The 20,635-nt window shown below is 39.5% G+C and overlaps 1 protein-coding gene across 1 annotated transcript in view; it reads left to right on the forward strand.

Annotated features, from left to right (window-relative positions):
• The first annotated feature begins 3,898 nt into the window (after positions 1–3,898).
• Positions 3,899–20,635, forward strand: part of LOC121664720 (interleukin-6 receptor subunit beta-like) — a 33,234-nt gene continuing 16,497 nt past the window's right edge. The window contains exons 1-9 of the mRNA XM_042028220.1: positions 3,899–3,982; positions 4,197–4,247; positions 6,849–6,960; positions 10,185–10,351; positions 11,379–11,518; positions 16,386–16,527; positions 16,689–16,771; positions 17,828–18,038; positions 20,129–20,287. Coding sequence (XP_041884154.1) covers positions 3,940–3,982; positions 4,197–4,247; positions 6,849–6,960; positions 10,185–10,351; positions 11,379–11,518; positions 16,386–16,527; positions 16,689–16,771; positions 17,828–18,038; positions 20,129–20,287 — 1,108 coding nt within the window. The 5' untranslated portion in view covers positions 3,899–3,939. The remainder of the gene's footprint in view (positions 3,983–4,196; positions 4,248–6,848; positions 6,961–10,184; positions 10,352–11,378; positions 11,519–16,385; positions 16,528–16,688; positions 16,772–17,827; positions 18,039–20,128; positions 20,288–20,635) is intronic.

The following is a 20,635-nucleotide window of genomic DNA, read 5'->3' on the forward strand; positions in this document are numbered from 1 at the left end:
GAAAAAGATGAAGATTACACCCAAAATTGTGTATGGGAAGAGCACAGGCAAGCTTTTGTCAAATTCTCTTTCGTTCCACACCACATATCCCAAAATAACTCCCCTACAGCAGTTGCAAGCCCACTAGGTAAACCAAACAGGATAGTAGAGAAGAAGGCTTATATTCTTTGTCATCCACTTAGGTATTAAAAACACTAATAAGCATTTAATAAAGTCTTGAAAGTTAAGGATGATCCTTGATTCTCCTCTTGGCTACACAGGAGGAGATAATGAAGGTAAATGGAAGCAGATTCTTAGACTGTATTTTCAGAGCAGTCAGAGGCTACTAAAACTGATAAGTAAGATGTGGTCCAAGGTGATCTAGCAGAAGTAAAGGTCTTGTTTCCAAGTCAAATCCCAGTACTAAAGACTCTGGTTCTAAATCACAATACTTAAGACACTGGTTCTGCACACAGCTCAGCCATCATGTGTATGTTGAACTCTGTTTTCAAACTACTGGTGTGAGCTACCACAGAGATAATTTCCTCCCATGATCACACAAACAAGCCTGTAGCACTAACTGTGATGCTGTAGTAAAGATAAGTTGACAGCCTCATCTGATCATACCAACTCTCATAAATATTCTAGCTGACACACTAGGCAAAACTCTGCATCACATCACTGTCAATGATGTGGCACTGGTGAGACCCCAGATCTACTCTAGTATAACCAGAATTTAGTCGATATTTGTCTTAATTTTTTGTGTTTCTTCGAAGGAATCTTCACCCAAATATATAAATCTCTGGGAGTTTTTTGCATTCTGTGTTGAGTGTCTAGTCTATTCAGGCACATTTATGCTTCATCTGTAATTGGAAGTTTTTAAACCTCCAGGGCAGATCTCTCATTGAAACTTTTGATGGCCTCTACCTAGCCAATGTGTTAGGGTAAAAAAATGTGATTTTCCTTAAGACAATACAGAATTGTTTGAAAAATAAGCTGTTTCATAATGTAACTTGAACACAGAAAGGATGAAAGTGTGCATAGTAGACACTCTCCCTAACATAACAAATTTCCCCCAGGGGGTGCAGCTGAAGGCTGAATGGGAATTTTTCTTTCCCCAAAGATCATATGATATTTGCTCATTGTATTCAGATATTCATGTATTTCTCTGGAAAACAAAGCCACTCTGTAAAAACCTCTCAGATCTTTTACAGAAGTGGACATCTGCTTATTGGAAGCAGAGTTGTACGGGAAATAATTTGTGAAAAATAATGTGACTCTACATTAGATCCTAAAGGAAATCCAAAAGAAAGATACAAGAGCTCAGCATGGACTATTCAGTGGCAAAACCTGAATTTGAAATTGCTGCAATATTGGATTTGTTACAATATGCCTGAAACAGATCACCTGTAGTGAGTTTGAACTGTTTATTGGAGAAACAGCAAGCTAGCAAAAACACATCCTGATTCAAACAGGAGACAATGAAGACCTCACCAGTTTGCACTTCATACAAGGTGAGACTTCAAATAGAAAGGCAATATTCCTTTCCTGATGCATTATCTCTGCAGTCTATATTCTGCTTTGGCTACCCACCAGGACCTGAGTGCACTTTAACAAGGTTGCTGGTTACACATAGCCCAAACTGTCTTGGGACATGTTTAGAACTCCAAATAAACAAAATTTCAGACCCTTTCTGGTTCATTAGCATTCATGGGCACATGGCTGACCTGCAAAACATGTAGTCAGAAGCTCATGGCTTGACCAATCCTCCTGTGATGAGCTACAAGAGCTGTAGCTCCACAGGAGAAGGGGGCCAGTGGCATTTTGCTGGCTGAGCCCACCTGTCTTCAGAGTTTGTTTTCCTTTTGAAGAGCTAGAGTTAACAGATAATGTTGGGCAACAGAGAAGGATGCTGTGGGGTTTCTATTAATTTACATTATCTAATACAGTCTAAATGGAAAGGTTCATTTATTTCGAGACTGCATTCTGGGGTGACCAGGAGCCTGCCATCTCTTTTACTGCAGAGCTTATAAAAGGAAATGACAGGGGAAAGCACTCACGGAAAACCTTATCTAGAGTGATGCATAAACCCAGGTTTGAAAATACATTTAGGTCACAAATTAAATAAGGCTGGAAGTATCCTACAGTCATTCTGCACTTTAAAGCATATCACAGAAGATGTCATAATTTATCCTCATCTGAATTAACAGGAAAACATCAGGCATTTACAATTCTGACAGAACTTCATAGTGAAAAAGCTGAAATACTAAACACTTGAAAAAGTGGTTCTATGCAAAATTTACCTCAAATATAATAATATATCTTTTGTTACACATTAAAAGGTTACTATAGTAACTTGATAGCTGAGCTATAGTTAAAAATTTGGCCCCACTCAAATGTGAAATTCCAGTTTTCAAGATTATATCTCCTCTGCTATTTGGACTGGTAATGTATTTTCTATGCTTGTTAGAATTAACTTTTTTCTTCAAACCACAGTGGCATTTATACTGAGACCTAGAGCTCCAGCAAAGATGATATGGACTTGCTTTATTGGGTTTCTTTTTCTCCAGTATGCTCTGTCCTAATTCTGTGCACACTAAATCCAGTCCTGCTCTTGACTGAGTTACTTATATGGTTTTCATTCAGGATAGGTTGTTTTGAATGTGATTATGCTGAGCACATCAAACCAATATATATAGCTCTTAAAGTTTTCTCCATCTCTTGACTTCTACGCTATTCTGAGTCTATAGCTCTTCAACCCCACTGTCAAAATCTGTCACATATGACATGCATTTGTACCTCACCAGTTTTTCCTTATGATCATCAGTTGACCTTATCCTCTTGACTCTTCCTTTTTGGAAGCATTGTCAAGGCCAATTTTTGGATCTCTCAGATAATAGGGGTTGTGATCCTGCATGCACACATTGTATCCGCTACTCCTCAGCATTTTGGAGCTTACTCCCAAGCCCAATGAATTTATCACTAGGAAAGCCCTTGCAGCACTCAGCAGAATTCCTTGATCACTTGCTTTTCATGGCTGTGCCCTTCATAATATCTGATAAGACATGGTTGTTGCATTAGTCACCCACTCCTACTGCAGACCATGCTGAGAAGCATGTCTCTCTCTTTAGGAAAATGATTAATTTTAAACAGATGTCTTTTTCCTATTCAATACTCAACCTAAAATGGTTGCCAAGATAAGTTAATAATTTGCCTATCTCCAGGTGGGCCTGAATCTGATATCTGACAGCAGCTGTCTAAGCCCAGAAGGGAAATTTCCCACAGTAGCAAAATTTCCTGAAAATTTCCCTTTACTGTAACAGTAACAGTTCTAACAGTAACAGCTATTATGGCTCTGCTGGCTTCTGTGTTCAGAATGTTCACCAAATTAATGGTGATTTTTGTCTGCATTAGGGCCCCAGTGTAGGTACCAACAATGTAGATATAGCATCTTTGCAGTGGTGAAATCATATTGAAAGAGGAAAGCAGTTAGAAAGTGAAGACAGGTGTGGGTCTTCTGCTGCTATTAATTTTACAGTATCCAAGAATTCATATTAGACTCAGTCAAACACCTTGACTTCCTTTTTACTGACACGAATATCTCTAATTTGCAGTGAGAAATTAGTTAGGGTTTTCGAAGGAGTTTGAAGTACCTATGCAAGCTTAATTCAGTTTGCACTGCTGATCCTGCAGACACTGTCAAGAATCTAACTGTGAGCGCTTACAAAAACCAGGGTGGAGAGTTCCTGTTTTCCAGAAGGATTGTTAGGATTTTGTAAGTATAATTAATAACACAGAACTCAAATGTCTCTCGCATTTTCATTAATAAACTTACTACTTGTGTTCAGTCAGTAGCAGTATAGGTGTTAGAATGAATAGGAAGTTTGAAGAGGAAGTGTGAAAAATAGACTGAAGACAGCGTAATGTTGATGGTAATCATTATGCTTCTTTACAGAGAAGATGAAGAACTCCCTGCTTGCAGCTATCCTTTTAATTGTTAGAGGTGAGTTTTCATATACTGCACAACTTGCTGCCTCTTATGAACGGTAAAAATTCTTAATGCTACTCAAGGATGAGGCCATATGAACAAAATCATGACCGAATTAAATTCCGTTTGTAGGAGAAGCAACCAGCAGCAACATTTTTACCATTTCTTTCGCGATTGCCTTGATCAACAACCTTTTTTTTCTTTCTTTCTTTCTTTTTGTGCTGCCCAGACTCCTGCCGCTGCACAGACTTGGACTCTCCGTTCTGCCGGCAGCTGCCAGGTGGGTGGAACGCACGGGCCCGGCGCGGTGCTCGGGCTCCCGCGGCCGCGGCGGCTGCTGCGGGCCCCGCGCGGCCTCTGAGGGCTCCCGCCCGCCCCGCGCGCCGCCTGGCGGACGCCGCCCGCCGGAGCCCCCGGCGCTCGGAGGCATCGCCCCTGAGGAAACGCCCGCCTTTCCCGAAGGGAAAACCCGGCCAGGGCAGCACGGGCAGCTGTGTCTGCGTGATGGCAGGGGCTAACCCGCACACTCTGAGTGAAAGCCCACCCAGCGCGTCGCAAATAGCCGCCGTTTCAAAAGACCGCGGACCTGCCGTGTTTATGTGTGGCGGGTATCTGCTCTCCATTTAACTGAGAAATTACTGATGCTGGCAAAAAGGAACAGTGCTACACATTTTAATAGCGAGTATTACAAAGCAGTGGGTGGTCATCTGATGTACTTTGTGCTGGATTTATTGTAGGCAGAAACATCCTGCTTGCTAACAAACAGCAGAGATGACAGATTCTTGAGTACACAGTGACGCTGGGTAAGACATCTGCAGGAGGACTATGTTTTTCTGAAATTAGCCATGGATAATTTTCTAGTCCTTGCAATTAACCTGCCAGACTATGCTCCACTAAATCATTAGTGAGAACACCAGATGCACAGGAAAAAAAACAGAAAGGTCTTGACTGAAAAAAATTAAAGGTGAGGCTTTGGGGGTTTGGTTTGTTTGTTGGTTTGGGGGTTTTTTTAGTGGAGAAACTGAACTGCATTTTCTTTAGAACAAAGAAAATTTTTTCTTTCTTTGCATAGTCCTTGGAGCACAGTCATTATACAGCGATAGTATGCTAGGTCTGGGAAGAATTAATAATATACATGTTAAGGTGGAGCAGTACAGTAAAACAAAGAAAGCATTAGAATAAAAATGAATGTGCATGCAGACACTAATATCCACAAACAGGACGAGAGAAAATGAAAGTTCGTAAGATTCATTATATTCATCTGGAGAAAGTAATGTAGAACTTCAGTATCTTGGGAGTGGGGTGAGGCACTGGGGTGTTAGTTGAGCTAATACACTATTTCCACACATGAAATCTACTATTTTTCATTGTCTGCTCTAATACCATAATCTCACAGAGAAAGACAGGGAGGGTTTGTAAAACTTTAAACCTGAGGAACAATACAACCTCTGTTCCTCTGTAAGCAAAGACAGATCTATAACATTGTAGACACCACATGGATCTGAGTTAATAGAACTGTTATTTCAAATAGTTTCAGGAGCAGTATATTACCCATGTATTGACATGAAGTATTACAGCAGTTCAAAAAGGTTTTGTTTTCAGGTGTTTCTTCAAAACAACAATAAACAAACACTAAGTAAGTGTAAGGTTTAATTCAGAGTAAAAAGGAGAAGAATGTGAGAATTGTTGCTGTTTTCCCTGCTGTTGACAGATACCATGTTCATGGGTGAGGAGGTCAAGATGTGGTTTGGTGGCCAGACTAGAAAAGCAAAGAATTCTGTAATTTTTCACATTGCTATGGAAACAAGGAAGACATGACCTCCACCTTCCTTGAAAGGAACCTGTACACACTTGAACTGATGCAGCATAACTTTATTAGAAAAGCATTATTTGTTTAATACGAGAAAAGAAGTGTCATAAGGTGAGGGTATTAAAGTCAGTGCTATACTCATTTGACACACTTTTTTCCCAAAAGATCTTTTAACTTGAATAGGCATCTGTCATCTCAATGATGAAAAGACTGCTGAGGATACTCTGTAAGTCAGGTTGTAGGAAGAAATTAGGAAAAGAGAACTGATCGTTTATCTCATAACCTAGGTTATGAGCTACCGTAACTATGCTACAACACTAACTCCAGACATACGCATATTTACTTATCACATAGCAATACATTCTTATTCAAGATTGATGGGCCTATTGGCAACTTGTTAAACCTAACAGGTATGAAGGATGTGTGACTCTACTTATCAGGAAAAATTCACCTTAAGCATCCCATGCCTGTTGACATCCTCGTCGACTTTTCTGAACAACAACAGCAACAAAAAAAAAATCTGAAAAAAAAGTCTTTCAGGTGGTACTTTGAAACACCATGACTGATTCTTCTGAACTAATAGTTCAGACACAAATGACACAAAGCAGAAGAAGAACAGTCATATTTTAGCATTACCATTTCTGATAAGACATTTTTGAAATACTGAAGTAAGCTTAACCGCTAAAGACAAAAAACAAGTTCTTTTAATAAGGTTATCAGTGTTAAATTTCACATCAGCTGAAAAAAGGTTATGTTCAGATGCAAAATAAGCCTCATACCTCTCTTTAAAAAATTAGTAACAAGAAATTTTGTACATAAACTTATGCTCCTCCTGTTTTATAATGCAGTATTTATAGAGCAGGCAGCATGAAAGTAATATTGGTTTTATCCAGCAATAATGTGTTGTTCTGAACTTCAGGTAGTGATGGCTGATGGTTTTGATGCAATTCTGGGGTCTAGTCGATCAGTTCTAGCCTGGTTTGTATTTGGTTTTGTTGCTCACAGTCCTTTGAGTCAGTTAATGGCTGTCTGTGATAGGTCTTTTGCAGTGCACATGTTTTCATCTTCCAGATTGGGACAATGAATTGGTGTGCTACAAAGAACTAAGTGGGGATCTAACCTGTACCTGGCTGCCCTTACCTAGTGCTCCAAATACAGTTAATTATACCATATACTTAAAATGGTAAGTCTGAAAAGTAATCTCAGAAAACAAAAAGCTCTTATTGCTGTTAGATGTGATTCCCATCTGCCAGAGTTTTGCTCCAGTATATTTCATCATGTTATAAGTTGTTACACAATGCTGGTCAATATCTTTCATCATTTCTAATCAATACCTATTGATTTGTGACAGCTTGGTACGAGAGTGGTAGGTTGATCTTGGCTAGACATCACAAAAGCTGTTCTATCCCTCCCCTCCTCGCCCAACAGGGCACAGAAAATGCTACAAAGGTGCATGAGTTGAGATAAGGACGGGAATAGATCACTCAGCAATTACCGTCATGGGCAAAGCAGACCTGACTTTGGAAAATGATTTTAATTTATTAACATTCAAATCAGAGTAGAGTAATGAGAAATACAGCTACAATTTGAAACACCTTCTTCCTCCCTGCCCCTCCTCATGCTTTCCTTCTTACTGGGCTTAACTTTTCTCCTGAATTCTCTACCTCCTCCACCCCAGTATTGTGGGTGGACAGGAAATAGGGTTGTGTTCAGTCCATCACATGTTGTGTCTGTCACTTCTTTCTCTTCTGACTCCTCTGCTGGTCCAGCATACGGATGCTCTCACAGGAGACAGTCCATCATGAACTTCTCCAACATAAATTCTTCTCACTGTGCTGCAGTTCTTCATGAACTGCTCCAGTGTAGATCCCTTCCATGGGGTTCTGGCCCTTCAAGAAGAGCCTGCTCCAAAGCAGGTCCCTAATGGGGTTATAAGCCCTGCCAGCAAACCTGCTCCAGCGTGGGCTTCTCTCTGCTGCTCTCACATATTCTCGTTCCTCTCTGCCAGCTGCTGCTGTGCAGCAGCTTTTACCTTGTTTTAAATACATTATCCCAGAGGCACTACCATCATGGCTGGTGGGCTCAGCCTTGGTCAGCAGTGGGTTTGTCCTGTAGCCAGCCTGGCTTTGTTGGACATGGTGAAAGCTTATTGCAGCTTCTCACAGAAGCCACCTCTATAGCAACCTGCTCCCCTGCTCCCAAAACCCAATACAAAGTCATTATACATCTTACCATGCCTCCAGCGCACTCTTTAAAACATTATTGCCAAAGATCACCTTAATGAATTACCTTTATTTGCAACTATTGACTTTCATTGTCTATTCAACACAGACGTATTCAATGTAAAAAAAAAAATAACTAAAACACACAAACATAAACAGACACTTTTAAGCTTTTATTTTATGCATTATGTACTTTGCTATAGCGTGTACCCAAGGAGATGTCAGATGTGGCATACCTTCTGGTAATTCTGAATTGTCAAGTAGTGATTTAACAGATGGAATTAACTTGTAGCGTTAATCTTGGGCTGATTACCTCAAATACAGTGTCTTCAGTTGCAGCTGCATTACAAAATTCAATTTCCTCATTTTATATCTAGATGTTTGGAAATTCCCATGAGATTAGGGGCATGTTCAGAAACAGAGATGTGAGATCAGAAGACATGATCTTTGCCATGAGACAATATCATGGGGTACATAGGCTGCAACAGTGTATGCCGTTGGTATATTCTGATATTCATTGCTGATTATTTTGCCGCAAAACCACCCCTTGTCATTAAAAATGAGCTGTGGTTAGAAGTATCTCCTAAAGCTAAGAAAATATCACTACACTGGGAAATTCCCCAGGGTGATCATCTTCACATTGCAGAGGAGCAAAGCAACCACCTCAAGGCTGAGCTTACTCCCCCCAGTATCTTCAGTATTTTCTCATGGAGGTAGCAGCAGGCACCAGCTTGCAAGAAGTACCAAATCCCACTGCATTTGCTGTCTTGCCTCTTGGGACTTTAAAGAGTCACAATTTTTTGGAAGGGCAGAAACATCTGTGAAACAGCTCTGTTTCTGTAGAGATGTTATCAGATAAAATACATGTAAGCTAGTTGCTCTTAAAGTCCTAAGCCAAAACCAGACTGTGCTGTTCCCAGGCTGCAGGGTTGATGTCATGAACAGACAAGGCAGAAAAAAAGAATGAAAGAGGAGGTCAGTGGGGGAAGAGGGAGAAAATTCCCTGGCAGAGATGTTGATGTTTCCAAGTCAGAGTCAGGACTTTAACCTCAGTTTCCTGGGCTTCCACCCGGTGGTCTTGAAGACAAACTTCCAATCTCCTCCTCTATTGGGTTAAAAGAAAAAAAAACAAACCCACACTTGAAAGGACTTTTAGCTTGCCTAGAAGAGGGCATCACCCCTTCCTGCATGTAACATCAGTTTGACATTGTAATTGTTCCTTGTCCTTGCTCCTTATGACTTAGTTGTCAGGAAGAAAAATATTAAAGATAAACACTCCCACAGAAAAGTTCCAACCAAGAATTCAAAATCATGCTTTGAAATTTTAATTGCTGATTCACAGCTAGTCTGAAGCAGAAGACAGGAAAACCTTCAAGTAGTTTTTTTCAGTTATTAAATATTGATGTGCGTAATTTAATACTTGAAATGCATAGCTAGGCAATTAATATGCTAGCCCATCTCTTTAAGAACATTGAACTTGCACAATTTTAACCTTGGAAAAATTTGTCCTGTGTGTGGCAGAGACTAAATGAGAGAGACAGGGAAAAAAAATAGGCAGCAAAGTTGTATGTAAGGCATTAAAACTCTTGGACTTCCTGTGTTGTGTGCATTAGGTATACCAGGAGAAATCTACATGGCTGAGGACTCAGGTGACATTTAAATATCTCTGTCAAACTCTGATGCTTTGCAGGAACAGAAGTCAGAAGACAGGCATAGAACTCATAAGAGCTTTTTCATAACTTCATGGTAATTTAGATTCATGTAACTGGGAAATTTTGCTGTTCAAAAGGAATTTGTGTGCCCCTGAGATAGGTGGCAAGGCTTTATGAAGTAATTTCTAACCTAATTTTATACCTTCAAAATGCCCTATATATCCCACTGTAAGTACAAAAGAAGGTCATATGCATCTTGTTGTATCATGCTACGCCTTACAAGTTTAAGGAATTCAACAGTTCTCCACCACACAACGCAAGGATTTGCATGTTTAAATTTGCTGGAGTTACTGGGGTGCTGGAATTAATCTTGCTGTTTCAAGCTGCTCAAGGTGAACCTTCAAGTTTCCAGATGTGGAATTACGTGTAGAAGTATCTGGAGAACTATCAATTGCTATAATGTCGCTTTCTTGGGCAGGGAAGGAACTATAATCCAATGAAATGTTTTTCATTCTGCTTCCTTTTCTCTGAAGGAACAAGATACGAAAACTTTTTCAACGAAACACATCATTGCCTTTCATCACAATAGAACGAAAGAATCTCTACATTGAGAGATTTGCATCCATTTGGATAGCAGTGAATTATGCCCATGACACCTGTGCAAAAGGAAAGAACATTTCAGTTTTACCAAGCAAAGCAGGTACAGCATCTTCACAAGTTGTGTTACTGCAGTGCTCAGCTAAAACTGTAGTCTTTAAATATTATTTCCGAAATTTCAGCTCCCAAAATACTCTCATTATTTTTACTGATTCAGAGACCTAAAATGCAGTTTGACTTCCTTAAATGAAATAGTAACAGAAGTCTATCAGCTTTTACAGGAGGAGGGTTTTACTTTAAATATTTTGCTGGAATATTTAATATTCATATCCAGAAAAATATATAGTAATATTTGTGTACTTAACCAGATTTTTGTGCTCTCTTTGATGTTTTTCTGAATTTCTTTATATTGGTTTCCAAAGAGCAGATTGACTCAGCACTGTGCACCTAAAGAATCCATGATATAGGGCATTAGAATTTTGAGAAACCTTTTCAAAATTCAACTATTTTCTAAGGCCATTTACCTATTACACAGTGCTACAAGGAAGATATGAAAAAAACAGCCCTATTTACTATTTCCTTTAGATGTTTGTTTAAAGATTCCCTACCTGTCTGGTCACTGAAATAATGTTAAAAGCTTCCCAAAACTTCACCTGCTCAGACTAATCATGGTCCAAGAAAAACCACTGTTTCCCACTCCTGGGTGTTACTACCAGTACAACCCAAATTATTACTATGACCTTTACTGGAGACTTTTGGCCACCTTGTGTTTATTGAAGAGAAAGATGAAAATATATTTGCACTTACTGAAATTTAAAGATATTCTGGATATTTTTAATACAATTCATGATTACAGATATTTTTGACATTTTGATTAGTAACTGCTTAGAAAAAGAATGTTCCTGAAATCAGTAGAAGCATTCACAAAAGAAAGGCAAGAGGAACAACTGTATTTTGCTGATACCATAAAGATTTAGTAATTATTCATTTCCAGGGTTTTTTTAAGTCTTACAGTGTTCAGTATCCTGTGCCAAGTCTTTCAATTTTTATAGACCACACTTGACAGACATAATTACCAAAGTTTTCCTGCTTCTCTTACATTTTTAACAGCTGTATATCCCTCATTTTAGGAAAGTGCTTGTCACCATCTAACATAAATGCTTATCAGATCACAAACCAATTGATAATAAAGTGGGACCTGCCCACAGCTCATACATCATATGAGCTGAGATACAGAGAGGCAATCACAGAAGCCACTCCATGGACACTGGTAAGTAGTTCCAGATGACAATCACGTGAGAACATAAGGTTCTGCCTCAATATCTCCACATATTACATGCAGCACAAGGATTGCAAGGCAGCCCAGCAAGGAGTCACTTGGTAGGCAGATCCCATTAAGGCACTTTAGTTTGGTTCTAACAAATCGTGAAATGTTTGTGAAAGAAGGAATAATAGTTTTAAACAGAATAAAATAGAACAGCATGTCATCAGGTTCATTAATGTACCAGTGAGACATTACAAATGCTATTGATGCAAAAGCTGAATATCAGAAATGCCATGCAAATTCAGATCCAAATTATACTTTCAGTGATTTACAATATTACTCTTTAGCTGGTGACATTGTATTTTCAAACAGATTAGAGATCAGGTTGCTTTGTTTTTTAAGGTAATAATTCATACCTTACACACCTTTGGTTTGTGTAAGTATTCCAGATTTTCTTCTTTGAAAAGAGGAGAAATAATTTCTCTGTAATACAATCATAGAATCATAGAATTGTTTGTGTTGGAAGGGACCTTGAAGATCATCTAACTCCAACCAGCCCTGCCGTGTGCAGGGCCACTCTGTACTAGACCAGGTTGCCCCATCCAAACTGGCCTTGAACACTTCCAGGAATGGAGCGTCCACAACTTCCCCGGGCAACCTGTTCCAGTGCCTCACCACCCTCATAGTAAAGATTTTTTTCCTAAAATCTAATCTAAACCTACTCTCTTTCAGGTTACAGCCATTGCCCCTTGTCTTGTCTCTACATCCTCTTGTGAATAGTCTTGCCCCATCTTTCCTGTAAGTTGTCTTCAGGCACTGGAAGGCAACAATTAGGTCTCCCCAAGACCTTCTCTTTTCCAGACTGAACAATCCCAATTCTCCCAGCCTTTTCTCACAGGAGAGGTACTCCATCCCACTGATCAATTTGGTGGCCCTCCTTTGGATTCATTCCAACAGGTCCATGTCCTGCCTGTGCTGGGGACCTTGTCCCTAAAAACTGGAAAATTCTCCATCAAATTTGTTAGGTTAGAAAGTCAACATTACTTCATCAGCAGTGCTGAAATCCATGGGTAATTCTCTTCAAAGCATGCATGCTCAGTAACCTAAGAGACCAGGTTATATTCCTGAAACTATTGTATTTTCACCACATTTCCTGAATACATGCATATATGCTAATTATTTCCACTTGTTTGGATATGGTTCCAGATCTTCTGATGAATCTTTTCTCCTTGGGAGTATCTCAAACATGTCATCAGGTCATAGTGTACTTCTCTTATCATTCTTTGTTCTGACACACAATCCTTGTTCTCAAAACTGAGATACTAGTTAGTACATATTAATCACTGATAGAAGTAAACAAGAAAGCATTAGCTGGAACAAGTTTATTAGTCACAGATGTAGGGAGTTAGCACAAGGCCACATTAATCTCTGTAATTTGTACTAAGCACTCTATGTACAAAATTAAGCACTAACAAGGAATATAGGGGTCATACTCTATTGTGCTAAAGTTAAAAAAGTTTTCCAGCATCGTCCTCCACTGCTGCATAGACATCTTACAGGACTGTTCTGTAACCACCCCAGAGCTGGATGCAGCACTGCAGGTGGGGTCTCAGCAGAGCAGAGCAGAGGGGCAGAATCCCCTCCCTGGCCCTGCTGGCCGCGCTGCTTTGGATGCAGCCCAGGACACGTTTGGCTCTCTGGGCTGTGAGTGCCCATGGCTGGGTCATGTCCAGCCTCTCATCCACCAGCACCCTCAAGTCCTTCTGGGCAGGGCTGCTCTGATCTGTCCATCCCCCAGCCTGTGCTGATACCAGGGCTGCTCTGACCCAGGTGCAGCACCTTGCACTTGGTCTTGTTAAACCTCATGAGGTTCCCATGGTCCACCTCTGGAGCCTGTCCAGGTCCCTCTGGATGGCATCCTAACCTTCAGAAGTGCCAACAGCACCACTAAGCTTGGGGTCATCTGCAAATTTGCAGAAGGTGCACTTGACCCCTCTATGCCATTAATGAAGATATTAAATAACCCTGGTCACATCCACTACGGACCCCTGATGGACACCACTTGTCACTGATGTCCACTGGGATTCTGAACCAATGACTGCTACTCTCTGGGTGCGACCATCCAACGACTTCCTGATCCATGTAACAGTTTACCCATCAAATCCATCACTGTCCAATTTGGAGACAAGGATGTTGTGGCATACAAGATCAGTTCCAGATGCCTTTTAGGGTATGCAATATGGCACAGCAACAGGGCAGTACAAAATTAGAGGGAATAAGTAAGAGATGGAAAATGAGTCATAATTTCAGTAATGTCTGCATGTAGCAGCAATGACTGCTTATCCTGCCCCTTCCCATCCAGCATATCAAGCCAAAGCTTCTCCAGCAGCCAGGCACATATGCATGATTTGTATCACTAAGTTCCTGAAATTGTCTGTTTTTCAAGCTCTGTTATTTATATATATGTTATCAAGTTTTAAATATGTGTTTATCAAGTACAACAGAACCCCAAGAAGAAAACTGTATAAATAGCAACAGTTCCCACTTCTTGGGAAACTCTGCTCACCTCGAAGCCTCTTTGCTTCCTTTTTACTACAAAAATCTCCCTTGTTCTGCCTTCTATCTCAGAAGACTATTCCTACTTCTCTTAACAGCTGACTGCCAGTTTGTTTAGCCACTTCAGAAGATGTACTTTGAGGGGCCCATGTAAGAAAGATTTCACCTCAGTACAAAGAATGTGCAGGTCTTGCAAAGGTCCCCTTGTTCACTTGCATACAATTCCTAGACCATCCTAGGACAGCCAGTTACCCAAGCATAGCCCATCCAGCCGTGCAATAGATAGATAACAATGTGCAGACTATCTGGCACATGGCATGTGGAAGAACAGAGGGTTAAGAGCACTACAAATGCACATTCTGCAGGTTCTGGAGACAGGGGAGATTGAAGATTCATATGAGTACTATGAAGGACTAGTAGAGATAGCCACACTTGGTGATACAAATGACTGAAGACTACAGGTCATAAATATTCATTATCTCCCAGGTCCCAGCTAATCCTATGAATTTAGGCTGTAATCTCTTTCTAATCATGTGGACATAGGCTACACTTGCAGCTGAGTAAGTGAGTATGGCCACACATGCACAGAAGATGTATAAAGCTAGTGTTTATCAAGAGTAGGATAAATGTACTTTATGTACATTTAATGTAATTTAACATTTGGGTTTTAAATCCTTTCCACTTCCCTCTTATTCTATAGAGATTTGGAGTCTTTCTGTAGTATTGTCCTTAGTTTTGCAACCAAGCATTTTCTATTAGCAAAATTACATGAAGTTGTCATGGTCAGAACAATATCCTTCACTCATAAGAAAGAAGTAGCAATGTGTTTACTGATATAAAACAGAAATCTAGCAAAGTTTGATAGTAAATGTGACAGGCATTTAACAAGAGTAGATGGCAAGGAGCACTTGATTACTTCATGGAGAATAGAGTCAGACAGAACTGCTAGGGAGACTTTTTAATTGGGTCATGATGCTTAGAAAGGCTCCCCTTGCATTCTAAAATTCTTCTCAGAGCCCCTGTAAGTCTAGTTACTTCCAGATCCAGACTTAGTCCCAGACTTGGTCAACAGTTTATGTCTGAAGGATTGTATGTGCACAATCAATCCTTTGTATCACTTAAATGAGGTTTAAAATTTTCAGTGTACTAATTTCCAAGTCACTTAATCAAGTATCTGATGAGACAAAAATTCTCTCAACCTTGAGGAGTAGCCTTAAGAGGCGTCCCTACTCAAGAGATACTGTTGTATAGCCTACTGCTGTGCGGGAGAGCTCAAGAGGCTGTGGGCTATCCACTATTTAAGGGGTAAGATGAGTCACTTAAAAGACATATACATGCTCACTTCAGATATTAATTTCTTCCAAAGTTGACTTGAACCTTAACCAGCACTATGGTTAGGTGGATGAACTGCTCAAATTAGCCCTTGTCTTTCATGTTATCTGTCTGCCCTGAATCAACTTTGAGATGGGTGATGGTCCAGACACATTGGTTATGTCTGCTGATTGTGGTTATCACTTGAGCAGGATTACACGAAATGAAGGGCAGGATGGAGGGGAAGCGGAGGGGAGGTAGGTGAGCACACTGCCACAGAAGTTAATTAATTAACTTATTAATTAGAAAATAAAGTACTGCAGAAATTGAAAGAGAAGAGTTGGTCACCTTACAGTGGGGCTTTGTTTTTTTAGGGGGGGTTTAGGAAAAAGTTTAAGCAGTAACAACCGTTTTCTGTTGTATTTTCTCTTATTTTCTCTGTATTTTTCAGCTCAGGGTTTTTCTTAGACATGGGTGATGTCTTTGTTTGAAGAAAAACTCCATTCCCTGTACAGTTACTGAGACTCCAGTGCCGTCATCAGCTGCAGATGCACATCACTTCTGCAGTGCCAAGGCACAGGAAGACACACTTTCAATCCAGTCATGCTCTTTAAGACATCAGTCATGAGGATCTATTTAGACATAATAATACTTCTAAAAATAAGGACTTTTTAAAATATTTAATTTTCCCTTGAGTTCTTGTTCTTGAGAATGTCACTAAGGCTCAGAGTTAAGTAAATTTTTGGTTTTCAGTATATGTCAGGTCTAACTGATTTTAAAAGTAATATTTAGACCAGGTTACTTATTGTCCTGAGTGAGCAGAACAAGTTCATGAAAAAGAGGGTGTTGCCTTGAAAGAATGAAAATACTTTGACTAAAATGCGTAGTAATTCCTATTTGATGACAGGAACCTCTACTTTCAGCTGGGTCAGAAGACCAGTCTTAGGCTGAGAAAACAATTAATGTAAGATTATTATTGCTGCTACATAAATGATCTTTTTTTTAGGTGCCTCTAGAAAGCAATGTTGTCAATGTCACCATTTCAAATGTAAATACTAAGTCTTCATACATTGTTCAGCTCAGATGTGTAACCAAGGATGGTCTCAACTGTGTTTGCATTTGGAGCAAAGAGATTTTGGTCCCTCACAGTAAGTGAAATGTAGCTTCATCCTACTAGTTGTAAATATGAATGTAAGTGCTTTTCCAATTTTTGTGCCATATGGAATAGCATTTTCAGATACTGTTGAAAATATGAACATCAGAATGACTCATTTGAGTGCACATCTCCATCTTTTACCATGTTTACCAGAACTCGTGAACAAGCCAAGAATATTATATAATGTAACCACACAAAACTCTCCCGGAAGAAGAAGTGTTCTTCTGAAGTGGGAGGTAAGGTTCACTCTGAGTCTGGGTACCTTCTGTTATGTATATGCTATTTATTTAATACATTGCAGGGAAAAACAGACTTTCTCATTGTATTGAGATTACACTTGATATGCAAAAGGCATTGGATATTGTACACTTGCTGCAGAATTCATTGCATCTATATGCTAGTGATTCAGGTGCTAGAAACCTACAAGGAAAATCTACATCCATTTATAATCTTGAAAAATCACTAAAACTTCCCTTCTTTTCCAGGGAAAAACATGTTTTCATTTTAAGAGCTTCCAGTTTTTTCTGAAATTCCTCGCAAGACATTACTAAATGTCTTCCTGTCTATGTTACTCCAAAAGTATCCAATTATTTCATTAAGATAACCCAGCCTCACAGCTTTGTGGTATCTACACACTATTAATTTTGTGCCAGAAATAACAGACAATCTTGATATCAGAAATAATCCTTGAAGAATTCACAGGCCTTCGTGTATTAAGTTTCTGCCTATATTGCAGCAATTTCCATTTCTGTGCACTGCATTCTCCAATCTCTTATTAAGATTAGTACAGTAAAATAATGAGTGAACCACCACCAGAAATTTCTACCAATGGATATTTAACAGGTTCCAAATTTGTAGCATAATTACTAGCATTTCTCTTTAAAGAGACTAGATACCTAACCAAGCCCGAGTAGATGAGGGTACCCAGAGGCATAAATTTCAATTAAACACCTCTCATTTACTTTCAAGTTCCTAATAATGAGGGATATGTTCCAGTGAAATGTAGAGAACGTTACAGCTGCTTCACTGCTGTTATTGCTAATTGCATACACATAACTGTGATCTCAATTAAGGAAAATTCTTAATCCTGTACTAAAATCCTCTCAATTTAAGCATGCTGTTAATTTTAAGGAAATGCTTTGCTTCATTGATTCCTAATGACCTAATTAAAACAGTATGATTTTATCCCCATTATTGGAGGCTCCATTTTGTTTATACAGTTAAATAGTTCTTGATTTTCTGCAAGGGACATAACAGCATTTATAGAATAATAATGTTTTTCCTCTTGCTAGGTAGCACAAAATGAGAACGTCCTTGGATATTTCGTTAATGTGGAAAGAATACCCAACAGCTGCAGCCACTCACCAAATCGCATCTCTCTCAAAGAGGGAAAAATTCTTGTAAATCTCTCCATGGCTTACTATAGAGTTAATATTTCTGCCTATAATGAAGCAGGAGAATCTCCACAAGCCATGTATATTGTCCCAGAATTCTATGGAACAGGTACTCACCTTATCATTCATTCACCAGAGTGGTTGGGAAGTTTTATGACCAATCTCCAAGGCTACTTTTAGACATACTTTGGGATAGGTGAAAGCATTCTCTTGAATATTTTTTAGGCTGATATTTTTACATACTGGGAGTCAGAATTGTTTCTTAAGAAGATACTTTGGTAGAAGTTAAGAGATAGTAATTTAATATTCAGTTTAGCACTTATTGTTTCTTAAGCTAGAGAAAGTACCATGTGCTGGATGTACTTCAGAAAATGGTTTATGGACTGTCCTCAACATCAAGTAGATGTCATGGTTTAAAAAAAAGTTCACAGAACTATGTGCAAGTCTAAATTTTTGAGGTAAATAGCTATTAAGAGACCTGCTACTGTCCTTTATTTCATTATTACTCTAAATGGCACAAAGGAGAAGGAACAGATAGGATGTACATGTCACTTTCTAATGAACATGTAAGCTTTGTAACGCCTTAACAGTCTTTTCTTTTAAAAAATAAACCTAACAATGTTTTCCTTATAATATAAGCTAGATTCATGTGTTACAATCTTGAGGTATATTTATTGCAATATAAGAAGAACCTCTCTTACAAAGTAAGATTTTTTTTTTTAAATTAAGCTATAGCATTCACAAGCAAAGATGTGTGCAAGTACCCTTGCTGAGCTTCAGATAGCTGCAAATGACTGCTTATCCAGAATTCTCTAACACACCCCTCATTCTCTTCTCCTTTGTCCCGCTAAGAGGTAAAAGCTTGATTTTGCCCTTACATTTCAGTCCCTTAGCTCTCTTCTGATAAAATATATCAACCATTTCAAGCCACCTTTTCACTGACAATGTTGTCTACTGAACCTCTAAGCCTGTATTTCACGGCTCTCTCCACCTGTTTCTATTTGACTGTACTTCAGTGCAACTTCTCTGTATCTATCATGAATTACTGAGAAGATACTTAATGCGCATTAAGTCCATTCTCAAGATAAATTCCTTCTCAGCACACACAACTTTTCCTCAGCTAGTACAGCCATTTTCTTTACAGAATCATAGAATCAATTAATTTGGAAAAGACCTCTGAGATCGTTGAGTCCAATCTGTGATCTAACACCACCTTGTCCATAAGACCGTGGCACTAAAGTGACACATCCCGTCTTTTCTTAAATATTTTCAGGGACAGTGACTCCACCACCTCCCTGGGCAGCCCATTCCAATACCCAATCACTCTTTCTGTGAAGAAATTCTTCCTAATGTTGAGCCTAAACCTCCCCTGGCACAGCTTGAGACTGTGCCTCTTGTCCTATTGCTAATGGCTTGGGGGAAGAGACTGACCCCCACCTGGCTACAGCCTCCTTTCAGGCAGTTGCAGAGACTGATAAAGTCTCCCCTGAGCCTCCTTTTCTCCAGGCTAAACAACCGCAGCCCTTTCAAACAACCCCAGCAACCCCAGTTCCCTTGGACAACCACAGCTCCCTCAAAATTAATTTGCCTTTCTTGGATTGCTTTCCAGACAGGAGATAAAACAGAGAGCATGTATATCTGCCACAAGGTCCACTTCTTGTCTCAAAATGGCAGGTTGCTCTTCTCCCTCCTTAGTGTCAGTAAGAAGATCTTTCCTAGTTTGGTAGCCTGTCTTTTATAATGTCAAAATCTTCATGATCCTTTCAGAAAATGCAAAATATATGAAATATAAAATTATCTAGCTATGATTCATTGTTCTCCTCCTCCCCTACCCAGGCAAGCACTATCTCACAGTTGCTCTGTGTATAGCAGTTACTAGCGGCTCACAGGAACTTATTTAGCAACACCAGACTTCCTCTTCCTGAGGCTTGGAACAACCATTTCATTTCCAACAATCAGAAACAAGGAAAAGTCATGAACAGCAATCAACACTGTAGCCCCCAGACACCATTGCATTGTAAATGCTCAGTTTCCTGTATTGAAATACTGGTGTAAACCTTACTATGGTAAGTGGGTCGCTTGCAATGATAACTACTTAATGAATAACCTCCAAAGACAGAGCAAAATGGATAAAGAAAAACCATAGGGGAGAAAACTACTTTTCTGTTTATTAACCTTTAATTGCATATTTGTTCACAGACTTGCCTGGTCAAATCCATGTCAAAAGCCAGGGAACCAATGCAGTTGTCACATGGACTCCAGAATACAATCCAAAATGTTTTGTGGTTGACTGGGGCACTGGTAAAGAGGATATGCACATGAAAATAGTAACTACGGCTACCGGAAATTTCACACTAGGTAACAGCAACCACTGCACCTCCTATGGAGGCACCCTTTCATCTCTTGGTTATTTTTGGTTGGGCAGAGTAGGATTTTCATTCTGTTTTTAAGGGCAAACTGAAGATCCATCCAGATAAGTGCAACTCTTAATATTTGTCCAGTATTGAGTCATCATCTAATGCTTAGCAACATTAAGGCAGATAAAAAGCAGAGTTTTCATTAGGATTCTTCTGGATACTGTTGGGCAAGAAATTCAGCTAAGCTGCTGGTACAATGTCTCTCCTTGCCCACATTCCAGGCACACCTGGCTTTACTGGCTTTAAAAAAAACTTTCATCTTGTACCTAGGTAAGCTTGTCTTTCAATA

Source organism: Corvus kubaryi, unplaced genomic scaffold (assembly GCF_017639235.1).
Source record: "Corvus kubaryi isolate FWS band 111438036 unplaced genomic scaffold, C.kubaryi_AGA036_p1.0 37308, whole genome shotgun sequence".
In the NCBI taxonomy this organism is placed as follows: domain Eukaryota; kingdom Metazoa; phylum Chordata; class Aves; order Passeriformes; family Corvidae; genus Corvus; species Corvus kubaryi.